General features: G+C 50.4%; 1 protein-coding gene and 1 pseudogene across 5 annotated transcripts in view; one reads left to right on the forward strand and one right to left on the reverse strand.

Annotated features, from left to right (window-relative positions):
* Positions 1-2115: 2115 nt before the first annotated feature.
* The window catches only part of Clec16a (C-type lectin domain containing 16A), a 176648-nt gene continuing 155827 nt past the window's right edge, over positions 2116-22936 (forward strand). For all 5 annotated transcript variants that reach the window (XM_046445555.2, XM_046445565.2, XM_046445581.2 and 2 more), the window contains exons 1-3: positions 2116-2250; positions 15876-16004; positions 18712-18845. In XM_046445555.2, coding sequence (XP_046301511.1) covers positions 2171-2250; positions 15876-16004; positions 18712-18845 — 343 coding nt within the window. In that variant the 5' untranslated portion in view covers positions 2116-2170. The remainder of the gene's footprint in view (positions 2251-15875; positions 16005-18711; positions 18846-22936) is intronic.
* On the reverse strand, positions 9932-10809 carry LOC124093415 (growth arrest-specific protein 7-like; annotated as a pseudogene).

Raw genomic sequence — 22936 nt, forward strand, 5'->3', positions numbered from 1 at the left:
CGAGCGGCCCGGCGCTCATTGGCGCGCGGCCGCTTGACCGCGCTCATTGGCCCGCTCAGCGGCCGCGCTCATTGGCCCGAGCCGCCGGGGGGCGGGCACCTCTCCGCCCCGCCCCTCCGGGCGCTCGCCTCGGAGCGGCTTTCCTGCGTCCCGACTGTGCTCCACTTTCAAAGGAGCTTCGCTCTGCGGGTCCGGGGAGTAACACAGGGACGGGGCTGAACACAGTTCAAACGTGGACGTGTCGCCAGACTGTAAAGGCTGGAATAAGTCGCGGATTCTCTCTGCACCTTGCTGGACTTGGGTGTGGTGCCTCGCCCCCTTGGGACTCAGTTTAAAAGGAGGCGACGGTGGGGTGGGGGGATCACTTCCACAGATCTCGAACATTCCCACAATGCAAGGTTTTTTTTTTGTTTTTTGGTTTGTTTTTTTTTTTTTGTGTGTGTGTGTGTGTTTGTTAGTTTTTTTTTTTTGTTGTTGTTGTTTGTTTGTTTGTTTTCAATCAGTGCACCCTCACCTCTCCAAATTCTGCTGCAGGGAGATCTGCCCATGGCCAGGCCGGGATCTTCATTTTAGGATTTTAGGAACACCTGGGTGAAAGAGTCCCAAGGAGGTCAAACCTTCAGCCAGTACTTATTGTTTCCTTCTACTTTATAAACTGTGTTTAAAAACAATAGTAATGCACTCGCTAAACAAACGACTAGTGAGTACACAGAAAAGTGAGTCTCCCACCCATTTCCCTGCTCAGAGGCAACCAATTATAGCCATCCTGAGACTGATTTTGTCTAAAGCATCTTCCAAAGCAGTTCAATGAACCTTTAAATCTAAGCCACACCGAGCTGGGTGCTTTACATATATTGCTTAATTGAACTCAGACAAGTTGCCCCGTTTTACAGATGAGGAAGCCCAGGCCAAGAGAAATGGAGAGACCCTGAAGCTGCTGGCCCTGGGTGTGTTTGTTTCGAGGCCAGAGCATGCTCTTTTTACTCCATGACTTTCTTTCACTCCCTCTACATAAAATTCCAGACGAACTACTGGCCCTGCACTGTTCTCCATCCCTCCAGTTCCAGGAGACAAAACAAACCATCCATTCATACACTGCTAATATTTATTGAACACCTACTGTGTACCAAAAGTCTTGTTGGCATTGGGGAGAACACAGTTAATGGAATGCTATAGGACTTAAATAACTATGAGGGTAGAAATGGATGACTAGGTGGATAGTGAAAAGGGAAATCTTGCTTCCACCCAGTCTCCCATTTTCAATTCAGTTGAGAAATTTAGATACATTTTGGCTTATGTAGAAAGTTGTTGTTTCCTTTTTGTTTTTGATGTGTTAGTTTGGGAGATTGCATGAATTTGGGGTGAAGACCCGAGATATCCTTTGAAAGTACAGGATGTTCAGTTTGGGTACATTGTTGCTTGCATAGCTTTCAACATATACTTCTTAACCTGAAGTAGAAAAAGAAAAAGGTTCTGAGAACAAATAAAGCCGTTAAGGATTTGGTGCAGCTTTGGTGTATCGGAGCATGGAAATTATAGAAACCTGAGCTTGAATGCAGATTATGCAACACATTTACTGCTTGCCCTAGGGCAAGTCAATCTCTGTGACTCAAGGTTCCTGGATGATAAAATGGGGAAAATAGTAGTATAGTGAGTATAGTAATAGCGACAATTAAATAACATACCTAAAGCACTTAGAACGGGGGCCCATAGTATGCACCATGCAATAGCTAATCTTCTCCTTATCATAAAGTTATACTGGTTAACAAGGCAGGGACTTTTCACGCACCTACATCTGGCTCCTCCTCAGGGCTCCGCCCACCCGGGCCGTGCGGCAGCCTCTCTTCCTCTCGCTCCGCCTCTCGCGGAGGCCGCATGATGTATGCCGGGTCTTGTAGTCCGTTCGCGGAGTCCGGTCGCCGGGGGCCTCGAGGGCGAACTGCAATTCCCAGCGTTCCTCGCGGCGGCGGCCGTAAAGCGCGGCGGTCGAACGGCCGGTTCCGGCTGAATGTCAGTGCGGGGCTGTGGGCCGGGGAGGAAGGTGGTTGGCGGTCCCGCCGCCACCGCCTCCGCCGCTGCCTCTTCCACTTGTGCTGCCCCTGCGGGCACTCGGCCGCTCGGCCGGTCGAGCATGAGACCGTGAGGAGAGCGACGGGCCGGGGCCGCCGACATGTTTGGCCGCTCGCGGAGCTGGGTGGGCGGGGGCCACGGCAAGTCCTCCCGCAACATCCACTCCTTGGACCACCTCAAGTGAGTGTGCGGGGGGCGGGGGCGAGGCCGCGTGGCGGCTCCGGGCCGGGGCTCGGGGCGGCGGGCGGCGCCGGGGTCCTGCGGGGAGAGCGAGGACTCGGTCCGGGCGCCGGGTGCGAACCCTGACCCCGCCGCTCCTGGCCGCGTGACCTTGGGCCGGTCTCGAGCCTCTGGAGTCGCACCCGTCAAGTGCCCGGGGAGGTTCCGGTTCGCGGACGCGGGCTCGGTTCGGGGCGGGGGACGGGGACCAGGACCCCTCCGGGGTCGCAGGCCTGGACCTGGAGGGGGTGGCCGTGCTCGGCCTCAGTTTCCGCAGTCGTCCAGGAGTCGAGAGGCAGCCCTTGCTTCCTGGCATGGTTTTGAGGGCTGGTTGGGCGAGAGAAGGAACAGAAAGCCCAGGACACGCACAAGTGCCCGTCATTAAAAGAACAAAGTATCACCTGGCGGAGACCTGTCCGGGGACGGCCCGCCGCAGAGCTGTGGGGGAAGCGGGAGTGCAAAGATCCGGAGCTGGCCCCGGGTCGGACCTGCGTCCCCTCTGACCCCACCACTTAGTGGCTGTGTCACCTTGGACGAATTATCTCACATCTCTGAGCGTCCGGCCCCCATCAGCAAATGGGCCCCGTGTACATCGTGTAAGGATTCGGTGCTGTCATGCGTGGAAAGCCACGAAGCCAGTATGGTCAGGAAGCAGGTGGCCACTGTCGGTGGCTGTGTGTTTAGCCCGCTAAGGTCTTCCCAGACCACCCCACCTAAAGTGCTCTCCCTACCACAATTCTTCCTGTTAGACCTTTGACCTGATGTCATTCCTTGCATTCCTGCTATCTGCCATTATCCCATTTGTTTTTTTAACCTCTTTTCTGTCTCTTTATTAAACTGGAACTTGCAGGAGGGCAGAGACTGCTTGGTTTGTTCACAGTTGTATACCTAGCAGTTAGCACTGCCCCCCCCCCCCCACACACACACAGTAGGAGCTCAGTGGGTACTGACTGAAGAGTGAGCAAATCAGAGGCAGTGACTTCAGGGAGGACCGGTAGGGTTGCCCGGGAGAGGAGTGGGCAACCCGCTGGCAGTAAGAAACAGGCGGTGTCCAGAGGGAGCACCTGAGGGAAGTAAGAAGGATGGGGTCCCGTGATGGCAGGGAACTAGAGGGAAGTTGGGGTCTGTGGCAGGGATTGGCCAGAGGGGAATTAGATGGGGGCTTTCCATTTGATCCGGGGGAAGGGAGAGAGTTATGATTTTCAGCTGTGACGTTTCTAGTACGGAACAGGCATTTAATGAATGTTTGTGGGTCCTGAAGAGTGGGGGACAGGATGATTTTAGAGGTGGTGGGGAGAGAAGCCGAGGAGAGGAAAGAGGTTCCGGACAAGGATGGGGGTTGGTAGGCAATCAGGAGTCTTTAATGGGAGGGCAGCTGTCCAGGAAAGGGAGTGGCTTAAGGATTTTAGGAATTTATCAAGTGGGTGGATGTGGCTGAGAAGGGGAATGTGTTTATCCAGGCCGTTGGGCCTCCTGCCAGCACCCAGGTACTGAAGACTCCCCTAACTCTGCCTGACTATAGCCCTTTTAAGTTACTTTAATATTTATTGAATGCTTTTTATTCTGTGCCAGTTGCTTGCTAAGGACTTCCCATGTGATATTTCCTTCGGTCCTCACAAGTCTGTGAGTTATAGGAATTTACTGTTTCCATTTTATAGAAGTGGAAACTAAGGTTCAAGGAGCTTAAGTCACTTGCCTCAAGGTGACAACAGCTGAAGAGTGTGAAAGCCGTGTTTGACTCTAGAGATTGCACTTGTTACACTGGCTTTCTGAATAAAACTTCTGGTTGTTAGTTTGGGGAAACTTGACTCAGCTGAGTCCCATCGCCAGTGAAGCATCTTTGCTGACCAGCTACCATGCCTGGGAGCTCAGAGGGTCTCAGGTTCCTTTGCAGTATCCTGAGAACTGTCCAGGTGCATTGTTTAGGTCGCTGGAAACCAGAGCTGTCTGCCCTGGATCAGCCTGATCTGTGTAATCCCTATTACAGCCTCAAGAACCTGGTGATATGTGATTGGTGTGGGGCTTAGAAGATCCCAAGGTGACTTGGGAAAAGGTGCATAAACAACTAGTGCCCACCCCTGTGCTTGCTCTTGCTGTACTTCACTTGGCTCTGGTAATAAACATCTTGGGTACAGAACAGCTCATTCCCTGAGAGAGTCTGCAGGCTGGTGGGGAGACAGCTGAGGAGCCAGTGACTGTACAGTGTGTCAAGTGTTGGGATCAAAGGAGGCCCAGGGTTCTGTGGGATTCCTTCTTGGAAGCTTTCTGGAGGAGGCAGCGTTAGAGCAGAGTCCCTGAGGATGGGCAGGAGTCAGCATGTGGTGATGGAGGGGCACCATAAGCAGGACCTTGGGGTGTGTGGTCTGAACAGATGGGAGGTGGTAGTTGTAAGGAAACAAGGCTAAAGGTAGAAAGGGACTAGGGCTTTATCTGACACCTAACTTTCCTGATTGTTGGGTGACCCAGAACTGAAGGGTTTCCCAGAGCTTGGGAATTTCATTGCTGAAATTGGGAAAGTTCTGGACAAATGATACATATTGGTCACCCTACCAGTGACAGTTCCCAACGCACTCTTGCCTCAGGGCAAGAGTGGCAGCGTACATCATTATGGAGAGGAGTGGTGAAGACATTTAACATAATTTAGAATTGATTTGTTTGGTTGTTGTGGTGTTTGGCACACAAGTCATCTGGAATCCACTCTTTTTAAAATAGAAATTTTTTTTTTTAAGAATAGTTTGAGGTTTACAGAAAGATTGAGAAAATAGACATAAAGCCAGAGACCCTTTTAAAATCAGTTTATTCTTCACAGCACTCCCAGCTTCAAACTGGAAAGAAGGTTTCCTATTAGGATTTTACTTTTGCTAAATAAGAGAAGACCATGCACCCGCTGAATTGAGTTAGTGGCTTAGTTGAGGCATACTGCAGGAGTCAAGAGGTTATTTGCTGCACATCTTCAATAGTTTGCTGCCCAGACTAGTGGCCAGGCTATGGCATTAACTGACAAATGCCCATCATCAAGCTCCTGCTGGGCCTTGTCAACCACGTTACGTATTTGGACTTCAGGCTTCGCACTCACCCAAAGAGGACTGTGGTCTGGCTGAAGTTCACAGAATGGGCCAGAGGAGGGCCAGATAGTGGGCGGCCATGCAGGGGCCCCTGTCATCTTCTCCTGTCTTATGGTGGCAGCCCGCTGTCATCTAAGTGTATTTCACGTTGATGGTCCTCTTTCCTGCGCTCACCTCACCTGTCCGTCTGTCCACACCTCGCTTGCTTTCTCCCGTCCAGAGGCCTGCCGCCAGCCCTGAAGTACTGATGCCCCGTGGGGTTGGCCAGCAGGAGGTGACTCCCCTGTAGCTTTCCTTGTGTGTGCTGTTGATTCAGCACGTTCTTATGTTCCGTCTTCTCCTCTTGTGAGCCCTTCAGGCTTCATCCCACCTTGAGTCAGATCCCCAGGAAGTGGTCAGCACTCCTCGGCCTTGTCCTTTTGCCATCAGAAACCGTCTTAGTTTGCGTCCGCCACTCTCAGTTGTCCTAGTGCGTCTGCCAGTGGGACATGTGCTTCAAGAGGGCAGAGAGCCGCGTGGCTTGTTCAGTGGGTCTGTGGGATGCTCTCAGGGCTGGCTGGTGGTGGGTGGTCAACAAGTACTTGTCTTGGTTTCGACAGGCGAGTTCCGGCCAGCCTTTTGAACAGGTGCTTGCCTTGTCAGTGCTCACAGAACCTCTGCAAGAGCATGCTCTAGGGCTGAGAGCCCGGCCTGTGCCCTCACTCTGTATCCCAGGCCAGGTCTCACTCGCTGGCCCCGTTTGACATCTTTGGCTGGTGAGTCACTGAACCACTGAACCAACACCTTTCCCTCACCCTGCAGTCCAAGGCCAGCCTGGTGGAGCCTCTCCTGGTTCTGCCATCCAGAAGGCTGGACACTGACCAGATGGCGGTTTTCAAGGCTCAATGTGGGATCGCTGGGAAATGGCAGGAGGGTCTCTACCCTGATGCTGAGTAGGCTAAACAGACTGAGGCCTGTCCTGCCCCCCTACCCCCACCCCATGCTTGAGACATTGCTATTTGGAAGTCGTGTCTGGTCCATAGGCCTCCTGCCATTCTGCTTATCTTTTCTCACACTCTAGCTTGAATATGAGTTCAGGGTCTCTCTAGGAGCACCCTAAGATCCTTAGATGCATATTTTGGTACAAGTCATAAAACCTGTGGCTATCTTAAGAAAATGCTGTCACTGAAGACTACTGGAACCTAGTGGGGCTTTGCTAACTGCCATGGTTTAACTTGTGAACAAAGCAACTCTCTTGAGAAAGCAGGGTTTGGTGAGGTGGGATTCGTTTGTGTCCACAGTCCTTGGTGGTAAACCTCTAGTGTGCTGCTTGTGTGTTGGCAGCATGCTGCAGTGTTTGAATCTCCAGGCATTGCAAACTCAAGCTCAGCTGGCAGTGTAGAATTTGCTGATGTGCACGGGGCTCATGTTGGGCTGCACTTCTGCAGAGTTTCTCTTGGGAATGTGGTGGTGCTGACTTCCAAAGAAATGCAGTAGAGTCAGTTGTGAGGACTCCTTACAATCTGCTATGCATTTTCATGCCTTTTTGGTTTGGTTTTCTTGTGTGTTAGATATTTGTATTTTCATGTAAGTGCTTGGCTAGTGAAACCATTTTGTTGTTGTTGTTTTTGTTTAACTCCATTGTTTGCATTTTATCCACTAGAGTGGTTGCAAACTGGAGGTCTGGAATAGACTGCACAGCTCTAGTCCCGGCTGCAACCTGTTTGGATGATGATGATGATCATGCTGCTGCTGCTGATGTTTAGATGATGATGATCATCATCAAAATGAATATACTCAGAGTTTGAGAGGAATTTTTTTCATCTTAACAGTTGTTAACCTTGTAAGAGAAAAATCTTAATTGGCTGTAGTTAAGTGTCAAAGGCAATCTTCTGTCCTCTGAAATTTATCTGAGACAGGGACTCAGCTTTGCACGTGAAGCTTGTCATTGCAACATTGTTGATCATCAAAGCAATTATGAACCTTAATGCCCTTCAGAAGGTAGGTATTGTGCTTGTCCTCTCCGTGGGGGTACTATATAGCCATTCCAGATATTTGCAAACATTTGCTAATAGCAAAAATTCTTTTATTTTAGCACCAAATAGGAAAAAATTATGGGCATGGTAATGAACTTACCACATGAACCCCACTATGTAAATATCCACAGCAAAGAAAAATATAAGTATGGGTCACCACTGGACAGTAGCATACCTGACAATTTCCATTTCTCTCTGCCTCTTTTTTGTTATCAAAATTTCCAGCCTTTCTAAAGTGTATGTTACATTTCTGATCAGAAAGTTATTGAAGTATTTTTATCTCTGAGATGGTTCAATTACTTCATCTCCCAAAGCTCTGGGATTAGATGCAGTGTTAAAATAATAAATCTTAATTCATTCACCTTTTTCCTCCCAATACATTCAGATAAGTGTATATTGAGGATCTTTACCTAAAACAGTGTGCTAGGACATTATGGGGACAGAAAGAAGAGCAAGATATAGGTGGAACCGTCATAGAGCTTCAGAGCTGAAATCTACTAGGTGTTTCTATATCCCAGCAACAGCCACACAGAAAGTGGGCATGCCTTCCCAGCTACTCTGAAGGCTGAGGCAGGAGGATTGAAAGGTCAAAGGCAGCCTGGAAACTGGGCGAGACCATGTATCAAAATAAAATTTAGAAAAGGCTGGGGATGTAGCTTAGAGGTAAAAGGCGCCTGGGTTCAATCCCCAGTATCCACCTCCCCTGCCTCCACATGCACACAAAGGACATCAGCTACCTAGGAGTCTTAACGAAGGGTATGTGAGGTCCCTATCTAGAAACACAGAAAGAAATGCTGTGACTGTCATGTCACACTATTGCAAGGATGTCAGTTCTCCAAATTTAGCTATCGATTTCAGGGCAATCTCAAGGGAAATCTTAGTATTTTGGGGAAGGTGATTATTTTAATACTTATGTTTTAGTTTTAGGTGGATATAATATATTTACTTATTTTTTTTTGTTTTGCTTTAGTATATTGAACATCTTTCTAAAATAAACTATGAGAAAGCCATTCTAATTCAGTGGAAGAGATGCTGAAAGATTCAAGATTAACATCCATTATTAGCAATGTAAAATGGAGGGAAAGATCCGTGAATTGGGCTCGTAGGATTCTGCCCCCATGGGAGATGAAAGGGTCAAGCCGAAAGCCATCAAGGGGAAAGATGAAGAAAGATGGGCTCACAGAGCAGGGGTTTCTGGCTAGAAGCTGTTCCTTGCTCACTGTGTCAATATTTTCTCCCAGCCCCCTCAGGCTGATTCTCTAGGCTAAGATGGTGGAGATGGTGTTTCCTGTAGTCGAGAAAGAAAAGTGGCGGGCTGAACCCAGGGGTAGTGCTGAAAAACTACCCGAGTCACGCTTGGCTCAGGCTTCTCCAGGGAAGACGGACAGAGGGAAAGGAGGTGCTGGCACCAAGCGAGGGCTTGGTGCAGGGCTCTGGAAAGTTCGGAGGAGCTGGAGGCCCAGGTGGCAGGACACGCCTGGATAGCAAGGAGAGAGAGTCTGCAATGCTCATACAGCAGTCCAAACCCTATCTTGCATAAGCAGATGGAGTCTGACAAAGACTTGCCCTAACCTGTCTCCCATGTGGGAATGACCTAGCCCTATTAAGCCCTTGGTGGGCAGCCTGGGAGAGCGGGGGTCAGGGTAGCCCAGTGTTGGACAGGACACCATGGGAGACAGACCCCATGTGGTTTCTGGCTCATCTCCATCTCTCAAAGCTTTTGGACATGCACACAGCTGAAGGAGGTCTCCTTGGCGGAGAACTTTGGGCAGGGGTGGCAGGGTGGGGGTGGGGACTGCCTTGAGAAAGCAGCTGAGGAATGGAGGGATCGGGATTTCCAGAGACTTCAGAGATGGTGCCTGGTCTGATAGGAACCGTGATTCAATGCTGCTCCAACTTGGGGCTAATTTGCCGAATGAGGTAGTTCCATCCTGACCTCTCTGGGCAGGGTTGGTCAGGGAAGGTAGAAAACAGGCCTTCCCAAGACCCTCAGGGATGAAAAGTGGCCAAGAAAAGCCAGATTTGGGCTCCCAGAATGCAATGAGAAAAATAGAGAGAGGGCCCTAAAGGATTCTAGGTGCAGGCTGAGCTGACGGCGCCTTCTATCCATGACTCTGACCCTGACATTGGCTTGGAGGCAGAGACAGCCCTTCCCTGACCTTCCAAAGCCCCGGGAGATAAAGGGACCAGGTGAAGGATGGGCTTTGGGGCATCCAAGGGCACAAGTATGTGACGGCCACCCCTATGGAACTCAGCAGGGACCACAAAGTTCCAGCCTCAGTTTGTTCTCAGAGCAACAAGCATGGCACGGGGTTTTGGGGGGGCTTCAGTCTTGGAGACAAGGGCGGGGTTGCAGGTCTGTCTTCTTGGCCTGGGAATATTTGAGATTCCCCAGCTAGGCCATCCAGATCACCCTTCTGGAATTGCCAGCTCTCTCCTCTCTCCTCAGTGGACAGGAGAGTGGGTGGGAGGGCAGCTTCACCCAGCAGGAGCCACCACCCCCTCTCCACGGGACCCCCAGCCCCTCTCCCGGGCAGGACCCCTGGGGCCGCACAGGCGTGTCTAGATTTCCATGTCCACGGGGCGAATGTTGCCCGTTTTGTGCTCTCTGTCTTTGGCCGGGTCCACTTTTCGAAGCGTTGGTCCACAGGCTCGACTGTGCTTTGGTTGAACATGTCTGTCTCCTGCCGCAGCTGTGTGTGCTGACACAGATGTTGCCGGACCATCTCCAGCCGCTCCACCTCCAAAGTGGTGGTCACCATCTCTTCAAACCACTTGGACTGCGCCTGGTTGTAGAGGTCCACACAGCGCTTGAGGTCGTCACCAGCCTGTGTGGACTTTCTCTGTGCCTTCTTGATGTCCTCCTCCGTCTTGTTGCTCAGCTTGATCGCCAGCTGCTGGGTCTTCATCTCCAGGTCTCTCTGCTGCTCTGTGAGGGCTTTCCGGGCCTTCTCCACCGAGGCGGAGCGGCTGGCGAGCTGCTTGCGGAGGTCAGCGATATGGTGGTCACACTTTTTCATGTCTTTCTTGAAGTTCTCGCGAAAGTTCATTAGGGGCTTCTCAACCTCGCTGTGAGGCTTGGCGGAGAACTTGAGGTGAACGTCTGCTTCATCTGCCAGACTCTTCTTCCCCTGGGCCCAGGCTTCTCCCAAGGAGCCTTCCTCCTGTGCAGCCAAGGAGTTCTGAGAGAGCTTAGCCAGGTTCTCTGCATATTCTTCCTCAACCTTTATCCTCTCTCGGACGAATGCAGACGTTTCTTTCTGCGTTTGTTTGCCCTTCAGTTGCTTTGGGAGCAGCAGTTGGAACCCAGCCACCGTGCCATTGCCTTGGGGGTCCTTCTTATCAGCCCAGAAGTAGTCACAGTAGCTCCACTCGGTTGGCTTTAGCAGTTGCTGTTCAGGCATGGTGTCTGGGTGAGGAAATGTCACGCAGTTTATCATCTTCTCTGTGGGGTCAACTTTATTTTCAAGATTAAATATTTTGTCTTCATTGCCTGAGGTTCCATCTTCCAAATGGTCTTGTCTGTGGGTGATACTTTCCATTGAACTTTTAAGTTGGTTTAGTGATTCCTTCCCTTCAATGATTTCTTCTTTATTTCTTCTCAGGACCTCTGATATATCTTTACAGAAGTGATCTTTCATCTCCTGAAGAGATTCTGTTATTTTACTGCAAAACTCCTGTGCCTGCTCTCTTATAAAATTCTTTAAGTTGTAGTACATTTTTTCTAAATACATCCTCAACTCCTTCTCTGATATTTTTTCAATGGATTCTCTTATGGGAGCAGCTTGGTTTGTTTGGAGCACTTTATTCCCTTGTTTTTTCATTGTGTTTGTGCATCTTCCCATCTAGCCGGGTGGTTCTGAGGCAGGATAGTTTCTACTCTGTCGATGTGAAGTGTCCCTGGAGGTTTCCAGAAACTCGCACATCTAGGCTCCGGTTACTGCAGGCTCTGCCACACTGCAGGACCCAGAAGGCTCACCAACCGAGGGCGATGGAGGAACTCCGGGAGAGAGAGAGCCAATATCTTTATTTTTTATGTGGTGCTGAGGTTGGAATCCAGTGCCTCACAGGTGCTAGGCGAGCGTGCTACCACTTGGGCCACAACTCCAGCCCTGGGAAGGTGATTTTAAAATATATCTGAAACTGCAAAGAGTTTAGATGGCCAATAAGAACCAAAAATAACAAAACAAAACAGAAGAAGTTGGAGGACATACATTACCACCTGGCTGGTTTATTATAAAGCTTCAGTAATTAAACAGCGTGGTGTTGGCACAAGGACACACAAACAGATCAATGAAACTAGAGCATCCAGAAAGGGACTCACACATGCAGCACCTGATTAATGACACTGGAGTGCAGTAGAGAAATGAGGGCCTTTCAGCAGGGTGTGGGGTCAGATCGACCACCACATAGGGAATGGCAATTTGGGCCCATACCTTACACCATACACAAAAGTCAGTTCCAGATATACTCTGAGGCAAAATGCAAAAGGTGAAACATTATTAGAAGAAAATAGCATTTTTTCATGAATTTGGAATAGGTAAGGATTTCCTAATCTTGCTATAAAGAAAACACTGTAAAAGGAAAGATTGATAATTTAGACTGCATTAAAATTAAGAGCCTCTGTCATCAAAACACCATTATAAAGAGAATGAAAAGGAAGCCACAGCCAGAGAAGATATTTGTGACGTATATCCAGCAAAGGGCTGGAGCTGGGGCTGGGGCTCAGCGGGAGAGCGTTGCTGGGCATGCGTGAGGCCCTGGTTCCATCCCCAGCACCAAGAGGGAGGGAGGGAGGGAGGGGAGGAGCACTTGGACTAAGAACCTGGACAGGGTCGTAGGTAGGCCCCTCTCCAGAGGATGTCAGATGTCCATAAGCGCATATTGAATGGCCTTGGTCTTCATGCAGTGATGTCACCACCCACCAGCAGAATGGGTCCACTGAAAACGCTGAAGAACAGCAGACGTGGACAGGCAGCTCTCAGATGGTGCTTCCTGACTAGGGAGCTGGGTGGTCACTGATGGTCCCCAGCCTCAGGTACTATTTTGGCTTGTGCAGTGATGGCAGTGGGCATGTCCCCGGGTCACTGTGAATCTGAGAATCGGTGTCAAGCCCTTTTTCAGTGCCAGGCCCAGCAGACTTATTGAATATTCTCTTCAGAACTCGCTCCCCACCCTGTCTCTGTCCTAAAGGCCTCCTAGCAGCAGTTATACTAGTTTTTGTTTGTTTTCTTGGAGATTTGTCAAAGCAACAACAACAACAATGACTAGTACTTGTCCTACACATAGTAACTGCCAGTTATCTCTTTACTTACTCAGTCCTCCCAACACCGCCATAGTAGAGAGGTGCTGATGTATTCAGGTGCCATTGCTGCTCCCACTTCACAGCTGAGATAACTGAGGCACATCGAGATGACGGAGCTTGCTCAGGATCATCTAGCCGATAAACGGCGCAGCTGCACTCAGACCCGGCAGGCTGGCACCATGTCTGTGATTAACCTGAGTACTGCACTGCCTCTCCAGAAGCTACCTAGACTGCACACTTCCTGCTCTGACCTCCCCTCACAGTGTCTCCTTGAGGTCTGCTTTCCCTGACCTTGGTGAGCCTGAGTGCACCTTCCTAAGCCCTGGAATATTACTGGTGTCATCCAGGAAGGATGTTGATAATGGCCCCATCATACTAACCACAGTTTAATAGTGATAGCAGCTACCCTGCTTCTTTGGCGTGCTCACCATGTGCCAGGTGTCGAGCTTGGCTCTTTCTGCACACATTGAATCTCTGAAACAGCCCAGTGATGGGACTCCACCTGTTGCCACTATTTTATAGAATCCAGGTTGCTGAGAGGTGAGATGAAGTGCTTTGTCCAGGCCCACAAGTTAGGAAGTGGCAGCACCGGGGATCAAGCCCTAGTCTGTTGGACTCCAGAGACCAAACTCTTCACACCAGTCTGTGCTGTCACATGCCGGGTCTGGCATTTGGACCCTAGCCTATTTTAGCTTGTATGCTATGATCAAATGTAGGTTATGAAGACCATCCCCTGCCCCATTCAGCATTTACTGAGTACTCACTGGAGTACTAAATATTTTGGAGTGTACTGGGGTAACCAAGATCAACAAGATGATGTTTCAGACCTTGAACTCTAGTAAAGGAGGCAGGTCATTGTGTGATATGTGCAGTAGCTAACACCCAGGTGCCAATGAGGAGGGACCAGGCACATCTAGAGGGGTGAGGGCAAGGGGGCCTTCTTTAAGGAAGTCATCACAGGAGGCATGGAGCTGGGCTTTGAGAGGTGAGCAGGAGTGTCCGGGCTGACTGGGCAGCAAGGGCACGAAGCCAGTCTGCTGTGGTCAGCCTGGTCCTAAGACTTGAAACTCTTTGGCAGCCTTCAGAACAGACACCCTCACCTAGGCCACCACCTCATGTCGAGTCAGGAGTGTGATATATGATGCTAATGAACATGTGTCATTTACACAGAAGAAAATTCCAGAGAGGGAGAATCCGTCCCTCTCCCTCACTGCCACAGTAAACAATGCTTTGTCACTGACAGGGTGTTGGGCATTCTGTGCACTTCATGGAGAGTGTCACTGGTATCCACAGCAGGAGTGATATGGTGGCTGTCATACTTGAGAGGGGTCTGGGACTGTAACTCAGTGGTAGAATGTGTGCTTAGCCTGCTTGAGGCTCTGGGTTCCATCCATAGCCCTGGGATGGGGTGGGGGAATGACAAAACAACCCATAAATACTTTAGTGGGCTGGGGTCCTGCCACCTAGGAGCCTGATTGAATGGGGCTGGAGTAAGGAGCACCTTAAGTAGGTGGTACAGGAGGCCTGGGAACCACAGTCTGGAACTCTTTGAACATCACAGGGCAGATGTACTTGAAGTGAGAGAGACCCCGTAGGTCCAGGGAGTCCAGTGCTGTGGTGTTACCCTGTCACAAAGGGAAACTTACTTGTGCCCCCACATGTGGCACTGCTGGTAGATTTGGGCACAAATGGTGAAGGATTTATATTTTTGGAGGGCCACTTATTGCGTTTTAAAAATTATATGCAGTTTTTGATCCAGTTAGTTGTTTGGTTATACCATGTCTTTAAAGATAACATACAGCAACAATATTTTTTACTTTTTTGTTTTTGTGGCGCTGAGGATTGAACCCAGGGCCTTGTGCATGCAAGGCAAGTACTCTACCAACTGAGCTATGTCCCCAGCCCCAAACAGCAACAATATTAATTAGTAAAACCCAGCCCTGTGCAAGCAGCAGGTGGTTCCTAATTTTCCCATCTGCAAGGTTCTGCCTCTCTGTGCCCTCCCATTTTTAGAGACTGTAGACAGGACAGTCCTATAAAATCTCTCACCAGCCCTGTCCCGATCACCAAACTAGAGAGAGCTATAAAGAAACATCAGGAGGTGACTTTTCCTGAGTCACTTCCTCTTCCGTCTGCTTTTCTTTCCCAGGCCTCAGGCTTCCTTGACCCATGAATTTCCCTGGACCTGTGTGGTCCCTTGAGAAGCTCTGGTAGATGCACTCCCGGGGCGTCAGGTCAGGCTGCTGGTCCCATGCTGCCCAGGACTGGCATTGCTGGTTCTCTTGGTTGTCCTCTCTGCCAGCAGGGAGGCCTGGAGGAGTGACCTGTGTCTTCCTGTCTGGGCTGGCATTGACTTCTAGGCCCATGTGGCAGAAGGACACTGCTGTAGCCTCTTAAGCCCACTCAACTCTGAATTTAACAGTCTGTGCTCTGCGAGTTTGGCCATTGTCCCTGGACTGCTCTCATTCTGTTTTAGCCGTAAGTTCTAATGGGCCTGCTACACTGTGAGAGGGATTATCCCAAGGGTAATTTTTTTTTTTTTTTTTTTTTGGTACCGGGAATTGAACTTGGGGACACTCAATCACTGAACCTCATCCCCAGCCCTATTTTGTATTTTATTTAGGGACAGGGTCTCACTGAGTTGTTAGTGCCTCCCCGTTGCTGAGGCTGGCTTTGAACTCGCAATCCTCCTGCCTCAGCCTCCCTAGCTGCTGGGATCACAGGTGTGCGCCACTGCACCTGGCCAAGGGTAATCTTCACTGCACAGGTTTTTTTGTCCCAGTAGCTGGCTTTGGCACCCATCTCTCTGAGTCTCTGATGCCTGTCCTGTGTTAGACATTTGGCCTGAGCCCTATGTCTCCACCTGCATCAGAATCAGCAGGGAGTGTGCTTCCCTTTGCATCCAGATTCCTCCTGTCCGGCCTGCTTTCCAGGCAGTCCTCTTGTACACTGAAGTTTGAGAATGACTGTCCTCAAGGGTTTGAGGATGATTTTGCCTCAATTTAATAGTAGTTGTCCCTGCTGTTTAATTTTCAAAGCGTAGCCTGCCATTTTTCTTGGGTGAAATGTGTCTAATCTGAATGTCAAATTGTGCTGACCAGATCTGAAAAAGCCCTGTTGTGTTGTCTCCAGATGTCACTAATGGGCTTTGGGCCTGGCTTTCGTGTTGGTTGGTGACCTTTCTTTCTTCCTTTCTCTTAGGTATCTGTACCATGTTTTGACTAAGAACACCACCGTCACAGAGCAGAACCGGAACCTGCTGGTGGAGACCATCCGTTCTATCACCGAGATCCTGATCTGGGGAGACCAGAATGACAGCTCTGTATTTGAGTAAGGGTTTCTAGTGCTTGTTTTTGATTCTTCCTCTTCCTTTGAATGTTTTTCCAAACGTACACCATGAGTCATTCCTGATGAGGCCAGAACTTGATGCTGATTTAGTCTTGCCCAAATCTTTCTCTATAAAACATCCTTTAAACACAGTAGAAGTGCAAGCCCCAAAGGGGGAAGTTATGGAAATGAGTGACTCCAGAAAACCCCAAAATGTCATGAAAAATTTTCCAAGAAGCCTGATTGTCCCATTAAGGGAAGGAGAACATGTGCTGAGTGTAGCCTGGCCTGGAGGAGCCACCAAGGACCCGTGAGGGCCAGGCACAGTGCCGAGCTTTGAGGACACAGTCCAGGGAGCTTCCCTGCCCCCGGCGGAGGCCCTGTTGGTGTCCCCATTGTTGCTTAAAGCCGTGGAGCAGGTAGGTGGTGAGGGAGGCCAACACCAAGCCCAGGAGGGCTGTCTCCCCTTTCTGCACTTTCTAAATGAGCAGTCTCAGGCCAGGTTTCTTGTCTTCTGAGCCACAGTTTCCTTGTCTCTAAAGGAGAAAAAGAAAGTCCCCCGTCTGGTGTCTGGTACACAGCAGGTGCTAATGGATGATGATGACTGATAGAAATAGGTGTGCCTACTAGACAGTTAGAATGCAAAGACTTAAACTATGAACCACCTCCCTGTCTCAGCACAGAAGGATTTGGGATTGGTTACAGCCACCATATACATATTCATTCTCAAATGTGTATATATACAAACATGTTCTCAAATACACATGCATGTATATTCATACATAATATGAATGTATGTATGTGTACATGCGTGTGAGTGTGTGTGTGTATATATACATATATACGTTAAACATACATGCATTCTTAATTATAAAGGCCATTTTTATATTTATTCTTTAAAAAATATTTATTTTTTAGTTGTAGTTGGACACAATACCTTTATTTTATTTATATTTATGTGGTGCTGAGGATCGAACCCAGGGCCTTGCACATGCTAGGCGAGTGCTCTACCGCTGAGCCACAACCTCAGCTCCAAGGCCATTTTTAAAACCTATTTTTAAAAAAGGTATTTCATTTCCAATCTGGCTTATTTGTTATCCTGAGTTGATTTTCAGGACAGCTTTATCTTTTAATCCATAAAATCTCCTTGTGAAAAGTGCAAAGCTAGGACCCAGGCCATGATCCCTAAAGGAGAATGTGGGGCACTGCTTATAAGTGGGACTGTCTCCCCTTAGGTATCCATGGGTAATTTGTTGGGTGTTTATAGCTTTTTGCACATGAGAGAGAACATTGGCATAAAGGTTAGCAATTATGTCTCCTTGACCAGCTCAGAGAAGCTACTGAGCTCTTGGAGTGCAGTGATTCTGCACTAGCAACTCAGTGAAATCCCCAGAAAATCTTGTTTTTAATAAATTTTTAAATTTAAGTGCAATATTATAGAAAAGTTGGCAGAGGTAGTGCTGAGAGTTCCTGTATGCCCCTGAACTGGTTTCTGTCTTGTTAACGTTTCCTATCACTAGGGAATGTTTGTCACAACTAAGACGTTAAGCTTGGCACAATTACTTTAAGTTCAGACTTGATTTTTACCAGGTTTTTGAAAACCTGAGAGTGTCGGTGATACTTGGGAACCACTGATTTACACCAGCTGAAGGGAAGGTAGACAAAACATGGCAGATGACAGAAATCTCTGAAGGGCAAAGTGGATGGCATTTAGGCACACAGGTTCCCAGATCAGAGTTGAGAAAGCTGTCAGCATTTTTTTAGGTTCATATTTATCCATTCATTTGCTCTTTCACGTATTCAAACAGAAATCACGTGGCACTGAGGAAGTGTCAGGCCCCTGATCCCACCACTGAGGAGCTGATGGTCAGGGAGCAGAGACACCCAGAAGTAAGTCACTAGCTGACACGTGACAGCAGGGATTTTGGTGAACATCCCAGATAAAGATTATCCAGTTTTGGCTTGAAGGCACAGAACACATTACCAGAAACATCATTTTCTTCCTTTAGAAAAGACACTAGGGGTTCTACTAGGGGGTCCTGTTTCTAGCATGAACCTCCAAAAGCTGGTGCCCCCAGGCCACATGCAGGCAAGTGCCCTGTCCAGAGCAAGAAAGGCATAAGGAAACGAGGGGGCTGGTGAGGGTCCCTCCACCATGTCAGCACCTTCATCTTTATTTTCAGTTCTTTTCCCAAAATATGGAAACTACAAACTTGACAGCTTTGGAACCCAAATTCTTATTAGTCTTCATTATCTTATCCCTTTGCGGGAATTCCAATTACTGATTTTCTTAACAGTCAAAGATAAGGAGAGCAAAGGAAAGAGGGTTGGTAAGGAGCAGTACGGTCACAGGATGTGCAGTGGAAAGGGCTGCGTGTTGGGATTGCGGGTGGAGACGGCTGTGTGATCACTTAGTGGGCAGAGCTTGTTCCCATTCTGTCGGAAATCTAGCTCACTGCGTCTTGAATCAGCACTGTTCTTACCTTCTGGGGAGAAAGGTTTCTGAGCTGAAGGGTTGCGCATTGGCCTGAAGGAAGATGGCATCCTGGGAACTGGACAGGATGGAAGCCGTGGCCCTGTGGTGGTGTGACCTGGTGTCCCTGCTGATGCTTCTGGGGGGCAGGGTGCAGGGCTGGGAATATCACCAGAGGATGCTTTTGGTTTCCACTTATTGAAGCAAACCACTGACCCTTGCTCATTCTCTCCCCAGCTTCTTCCTGGAGAAGAACATGTTTGTTTTCTTCTTGAACATCCTGAGGCAGAAATCGGGCCGCTATGTGTGCGTTCAGCTGCTGCAGACTTTGAACATCCTCTTTGAGAATATCAGTCACGAGACTTCACTTTGTAAGGACATTGCTTGACATTTGCGTCTGTCAGCAGGGTGTAGCTTAATATGGTTTTTGTATATCTGTGCTTGCTGTATATTAGTCTGTCTGGGCTGCCCTAACAGTACCAAAGCCTGAGGGCTTAAACTATAGATTGGTTTTCTCACAGTTCTGGAGAGTAGAAGTCTAAGTTGAAGCTATCATCAGGGTTGGTTTCTGGTGAAGGCTCTCTTCCTGGCTTGCAGATAGCCACTGACTTAGTCTGTTTGCTGTTGCTATAACAAAATACCTAAGACTGGCTAATTTATAAAGCCAGGGTTTATTTTGGCTCATGATTCTGGAAGCAGAGAAGACCAAGATTGAATGGAGACATCTAGCATGGGCCTCATACCCCTCAACTTGGTGCAGAAAATGCAAGGGTAAGAGACACATGTTAAAGGGAGAGAATGTTTGCTTTGTAACCTGCTCTTGAGGCAGCTGGTCCAGTCCCTGAGAGCCAGAACTCAGAGGAGAAAAGCATGAAGCTGTTCCTGAGGGCTCTGCCCCGTGACCTAAACGCTCCATGCCAGGCTTCCCCTCCCAGCACTGCCACCTAGGGGAGTTAAGATCCAGCACATGAGCCTTTGGGGACATAGTCAGACCATAGCAGCCACTTGCTCACTGCCTGGCCTTTCCTCTGTGTGTGACAGCAGAAGTGACGGCAAGATCAAGCAAGGGAGTTGGGAGAGGACCAGATTCTGGTGTCTCCGCTTTGTATATGGCCACTAGTTCCATCAGATTAGGACCTCACCCAACCCTAATCACTTCCCAACCCTGCTTCCAGATACGTCACCGTGGGGGTAGGACTTCAACCTGACGCGGATCTGTGGGACACAGTTGGGTCTGCAACACTGTTGGTTCCTGTGCGTGGGGTTCCGTGAAGGGCTGGCAGAGGCCCTCTGCTGAGTGAGTGGGTGTTTGCATCTCCTGTGACTTGGGAGTGAGACTTGGTTGCTGAACCGCGGAGGAGGGGGGGGGCAGGGAGAGGAAGAAGGGGCAGCCACCTCCCTCCTTCCCGACAGTGTTGTGGCCCAGCTGGTGAGCGGGGCCCTGTGCTCACTAAGCCCACTTTCTTCATCTGTAACAACCACCCCCATGAGACACGAGCTGTCGGTGCCCCCATTTGCACACCAGGAGAGCTGGAGGGGACAGCTCTAGTGAGACCAGAGCAGAGAAACCGCTTCAGCCCAGGAGCTGGGGTGTGCATGGCTCCAGGCCCGTGGCCCTTGACCGTGTCCAGACACATTGGTGGTTGTCACACTGCAGGTGGACGGGGTGCTGCTGGCGTCCAGCGGGTAGAGGCTCTCCAGCCTGCGTGGTCACTGTGCCGAGGAGCAGCAGTCCTGGTACAGCGCTGGGTCTTGGATCTCTAGGAGGCTACACCAGGCCCAGACCCTGCCTGCAAGAAATTCGAGGGGACAAGTGGCTGAGTGGTTCTCTGTCCTCAGGACACCTTGGGCTAGTGTCTCCCCAGCGGGAGCAGCTTTACCTGGTGGTCTTGCTTCCTGGCAGCAAGAGCTGCTGCACTGTGGCTCCAGCAGCGGCCACTAGATGGTGCTGCTGTCTCAGAGGTGCCTCGCACTTGGTGACCCCAGGCTGACAACTGCGGGTTGATTGATGCCTCCCTACGCGGCCTCCCCTGTTATCGGCCTCTCTTGCGCTGGATATGAAACAGTGGTGGTTTCTAAACACCCAGGGGGAAAGAGCCAGCTCGTGGCACAGGACTGTGACCCAGCCAGGCTGGGGCTGAGGGCGCCCTGCTCCCTGCGGGTGCCTGGGAGTCAGCTCTGCAGCTGCAGCTGTCCTCTGTCCAGCAGAGATGATAGCAGCTGAGTGGCAGCAGATAAGGGTATGGGATGCAGGGCTCAGCGGGGTCTGGCAGGGAGGGCAGGGGCACGGTGTCGGTGTGATCATTTAATCCAGGGTGCCCTCAGGTCTTATGTCTGCTAACCCCTTTCAAACCAAGGTAGGCACAGGGCGAGGGGATGAAGACGGGTTTAAATTTTGGTTTTTTGTATGCGTTTAAGGTACACATCTTGATACCTGTGCACATTGGCGTGACCACCTCAGTTAAGTCGGTGAACATAGTTGCCTTTTGTGTGGTGAGAACACTTAGAAATGACCTTTTAGGGAATTCCAGGTGTCCATCACAGTATTGGTGGCTGTTGTCACCACCCTGGGCGTTAGATGCTCAGAATTCGCCCACCTGGCACTGGGGCTGGGTTCGCCGACCCACGCCTCGCTGTCCCCACCCCAGCCTCTGGTAGCCTCTTTCTGCTCTCTGTCCCCATTCGCGCAGCTCCTTGGGTCGTACTCACAAGTGAGCTCAGGCAGCGCGTGCGGCTTTTCTTGTCCTGGAGTCAAGGAGGAGACCTGCTCCGAGAGTGGCAGACCCCTTGCTGTGTGGGCAGTTGGTCAGAGGGCTTCTGGGAGCCTGAGGGAAACGGCAGCAGTCACTGCCCAATTGTAAGCTGGCATTTGCAAGGGATGAAAGGAGAAGTGCTCTGTGTTTATTTGTATTTTATAATCATAGAAAGTGTCTTCATTATAAAACAAGATAGGAAGAATTTACAAAAGTATGGAAAGTCGGTTTCTGTCTCCCCTTCACGGCGGCACGCACACAGACTGTCTTCCTGTTTGCTCTGCTTTCCCTCCTTCCCAGGGTCGCCCAGATCCTCTCCTGTCCCTTCGAGTAGCCCTCATGGATCAGGTTGGAGAGCTGCCCTTGCTTGGCCGTCATCTGTTAGCCCTGACCGTGGGCATGTAGGTGCTTTCCACACTTTCACTTTGACATGCAGACGCTTCACAAATACATCTATCACCTGTTGAGTTTGGTGACCTAAGTGACAGAGGCCCGAGAGACTGAGATTACTTACAGACTCCTGGGTTTATTATAAAAGGATACCACAGAAAGTCGGCCACACAGTGATCAAGGCCCTCCCCTGCCCCCGCAGTGGTCCCCCAACACTCAGTCATCTCTTGGAGGCCCTGAAAAAGTCCCCACGAGGAGTGGTCTATGCCCTGGCTGTCCTAGGTCTAGACACACCCGGGAGGCTTCCAACGTACATCTGGAGCTGCCAGCATGGGCATCTGTGCCACGGGGCTCGGCAAGACGGCCTGTGTTCCCTCCTCCTCTAGCCCATTGACCCTCCCCGCCGGTCCCCACCCACAGTCAGAAGGACAGAGAGAAGTGCTTCAGGCATGAGGGTCACCTGGGCTGCGTGGCACACACGTGATTGCAGGGGGCAGATAACCTGTGGGGTATTCAGAGTGGAGTTACTCACAGCAGCAAAGGCCGCACACGTCAGCTGGTCATGCAGGTGTGAGGAGCAGGAGAGGCCAGACCCAGGGGCAGTGCGCCCGGTCACCGACGCCAGCTTCAGGAGCAGGCAAAATGAGTCTGTGGAGGTGGGAGTCGGGGTGGGGCTGGCCTTGGAGGAGGACAGCCTGGCGGGTGCAGCACGGGAACCTTGGAGTGCTGGGGGCGTAACCGCTCTCCTGTGGTGTGCATGTTCCAGACCCCCAAAGTCTGAGGGGGCTGTGTTGAATACACAGGTGGATGTATTGAGCTGTCTCCTTCGCATCTGTGACATGTGTAAGCACCTGCCTTCTCTCGGAGTAGGCCAGAGCGCAGCCTTAGGAGCCGTTCCTGTCGGAGTTTGAAAACTACTTCTTGACTGCAGTCTGCAAGGCCGTCTCCTGCGCCTGCTCAGAGTGCACAGTGGCCTTCCCAGGGGCTGGCTTCCACCCTGCGTGGTGCCACCCTGCGGCCCTGCCAGGGACCTGAGGCTGGCTGCTCTGGTGATGTGGTCTTTCCAGCAGAACGCTCAGTCATCCCTGGATGAAGCTGAGCTGACGGGCTGCTTCCCACTCTCCTCGGAGCAGCGGTGCCGGCCCTGCACTCCGCTGCTGGAGCAGGCTGAGAAGACGGTCCCCTGCCCGTGCCGTCCTGGGGGCTGCTGTGTTGGCTCCTTCCACCCTGTGACAACCTGAGGAGGACCTTGTTTCCAGACAAGTGGACCGCAGAGTGGGGAGGGCGGGCAGCTCGCCCAGGTCTCATGTCTGGGAGGT

Source organism: Marmota monax, unplaced genomic scaffold (genome assembly GCF_021218885.2).
Source record: "Marmota monax isolate L192 unplaced genomic scaffold, Marmota_monax_Labrador192_F-V1.1 WCK01_AAM20220418_F8-fsc00035, whole genome shotgun sequence".
NCBI lineage: Eukaryota > Metazoa > Chordata > Mammalia > Rodentia > Sciuridae > Marmota > Marmota monax.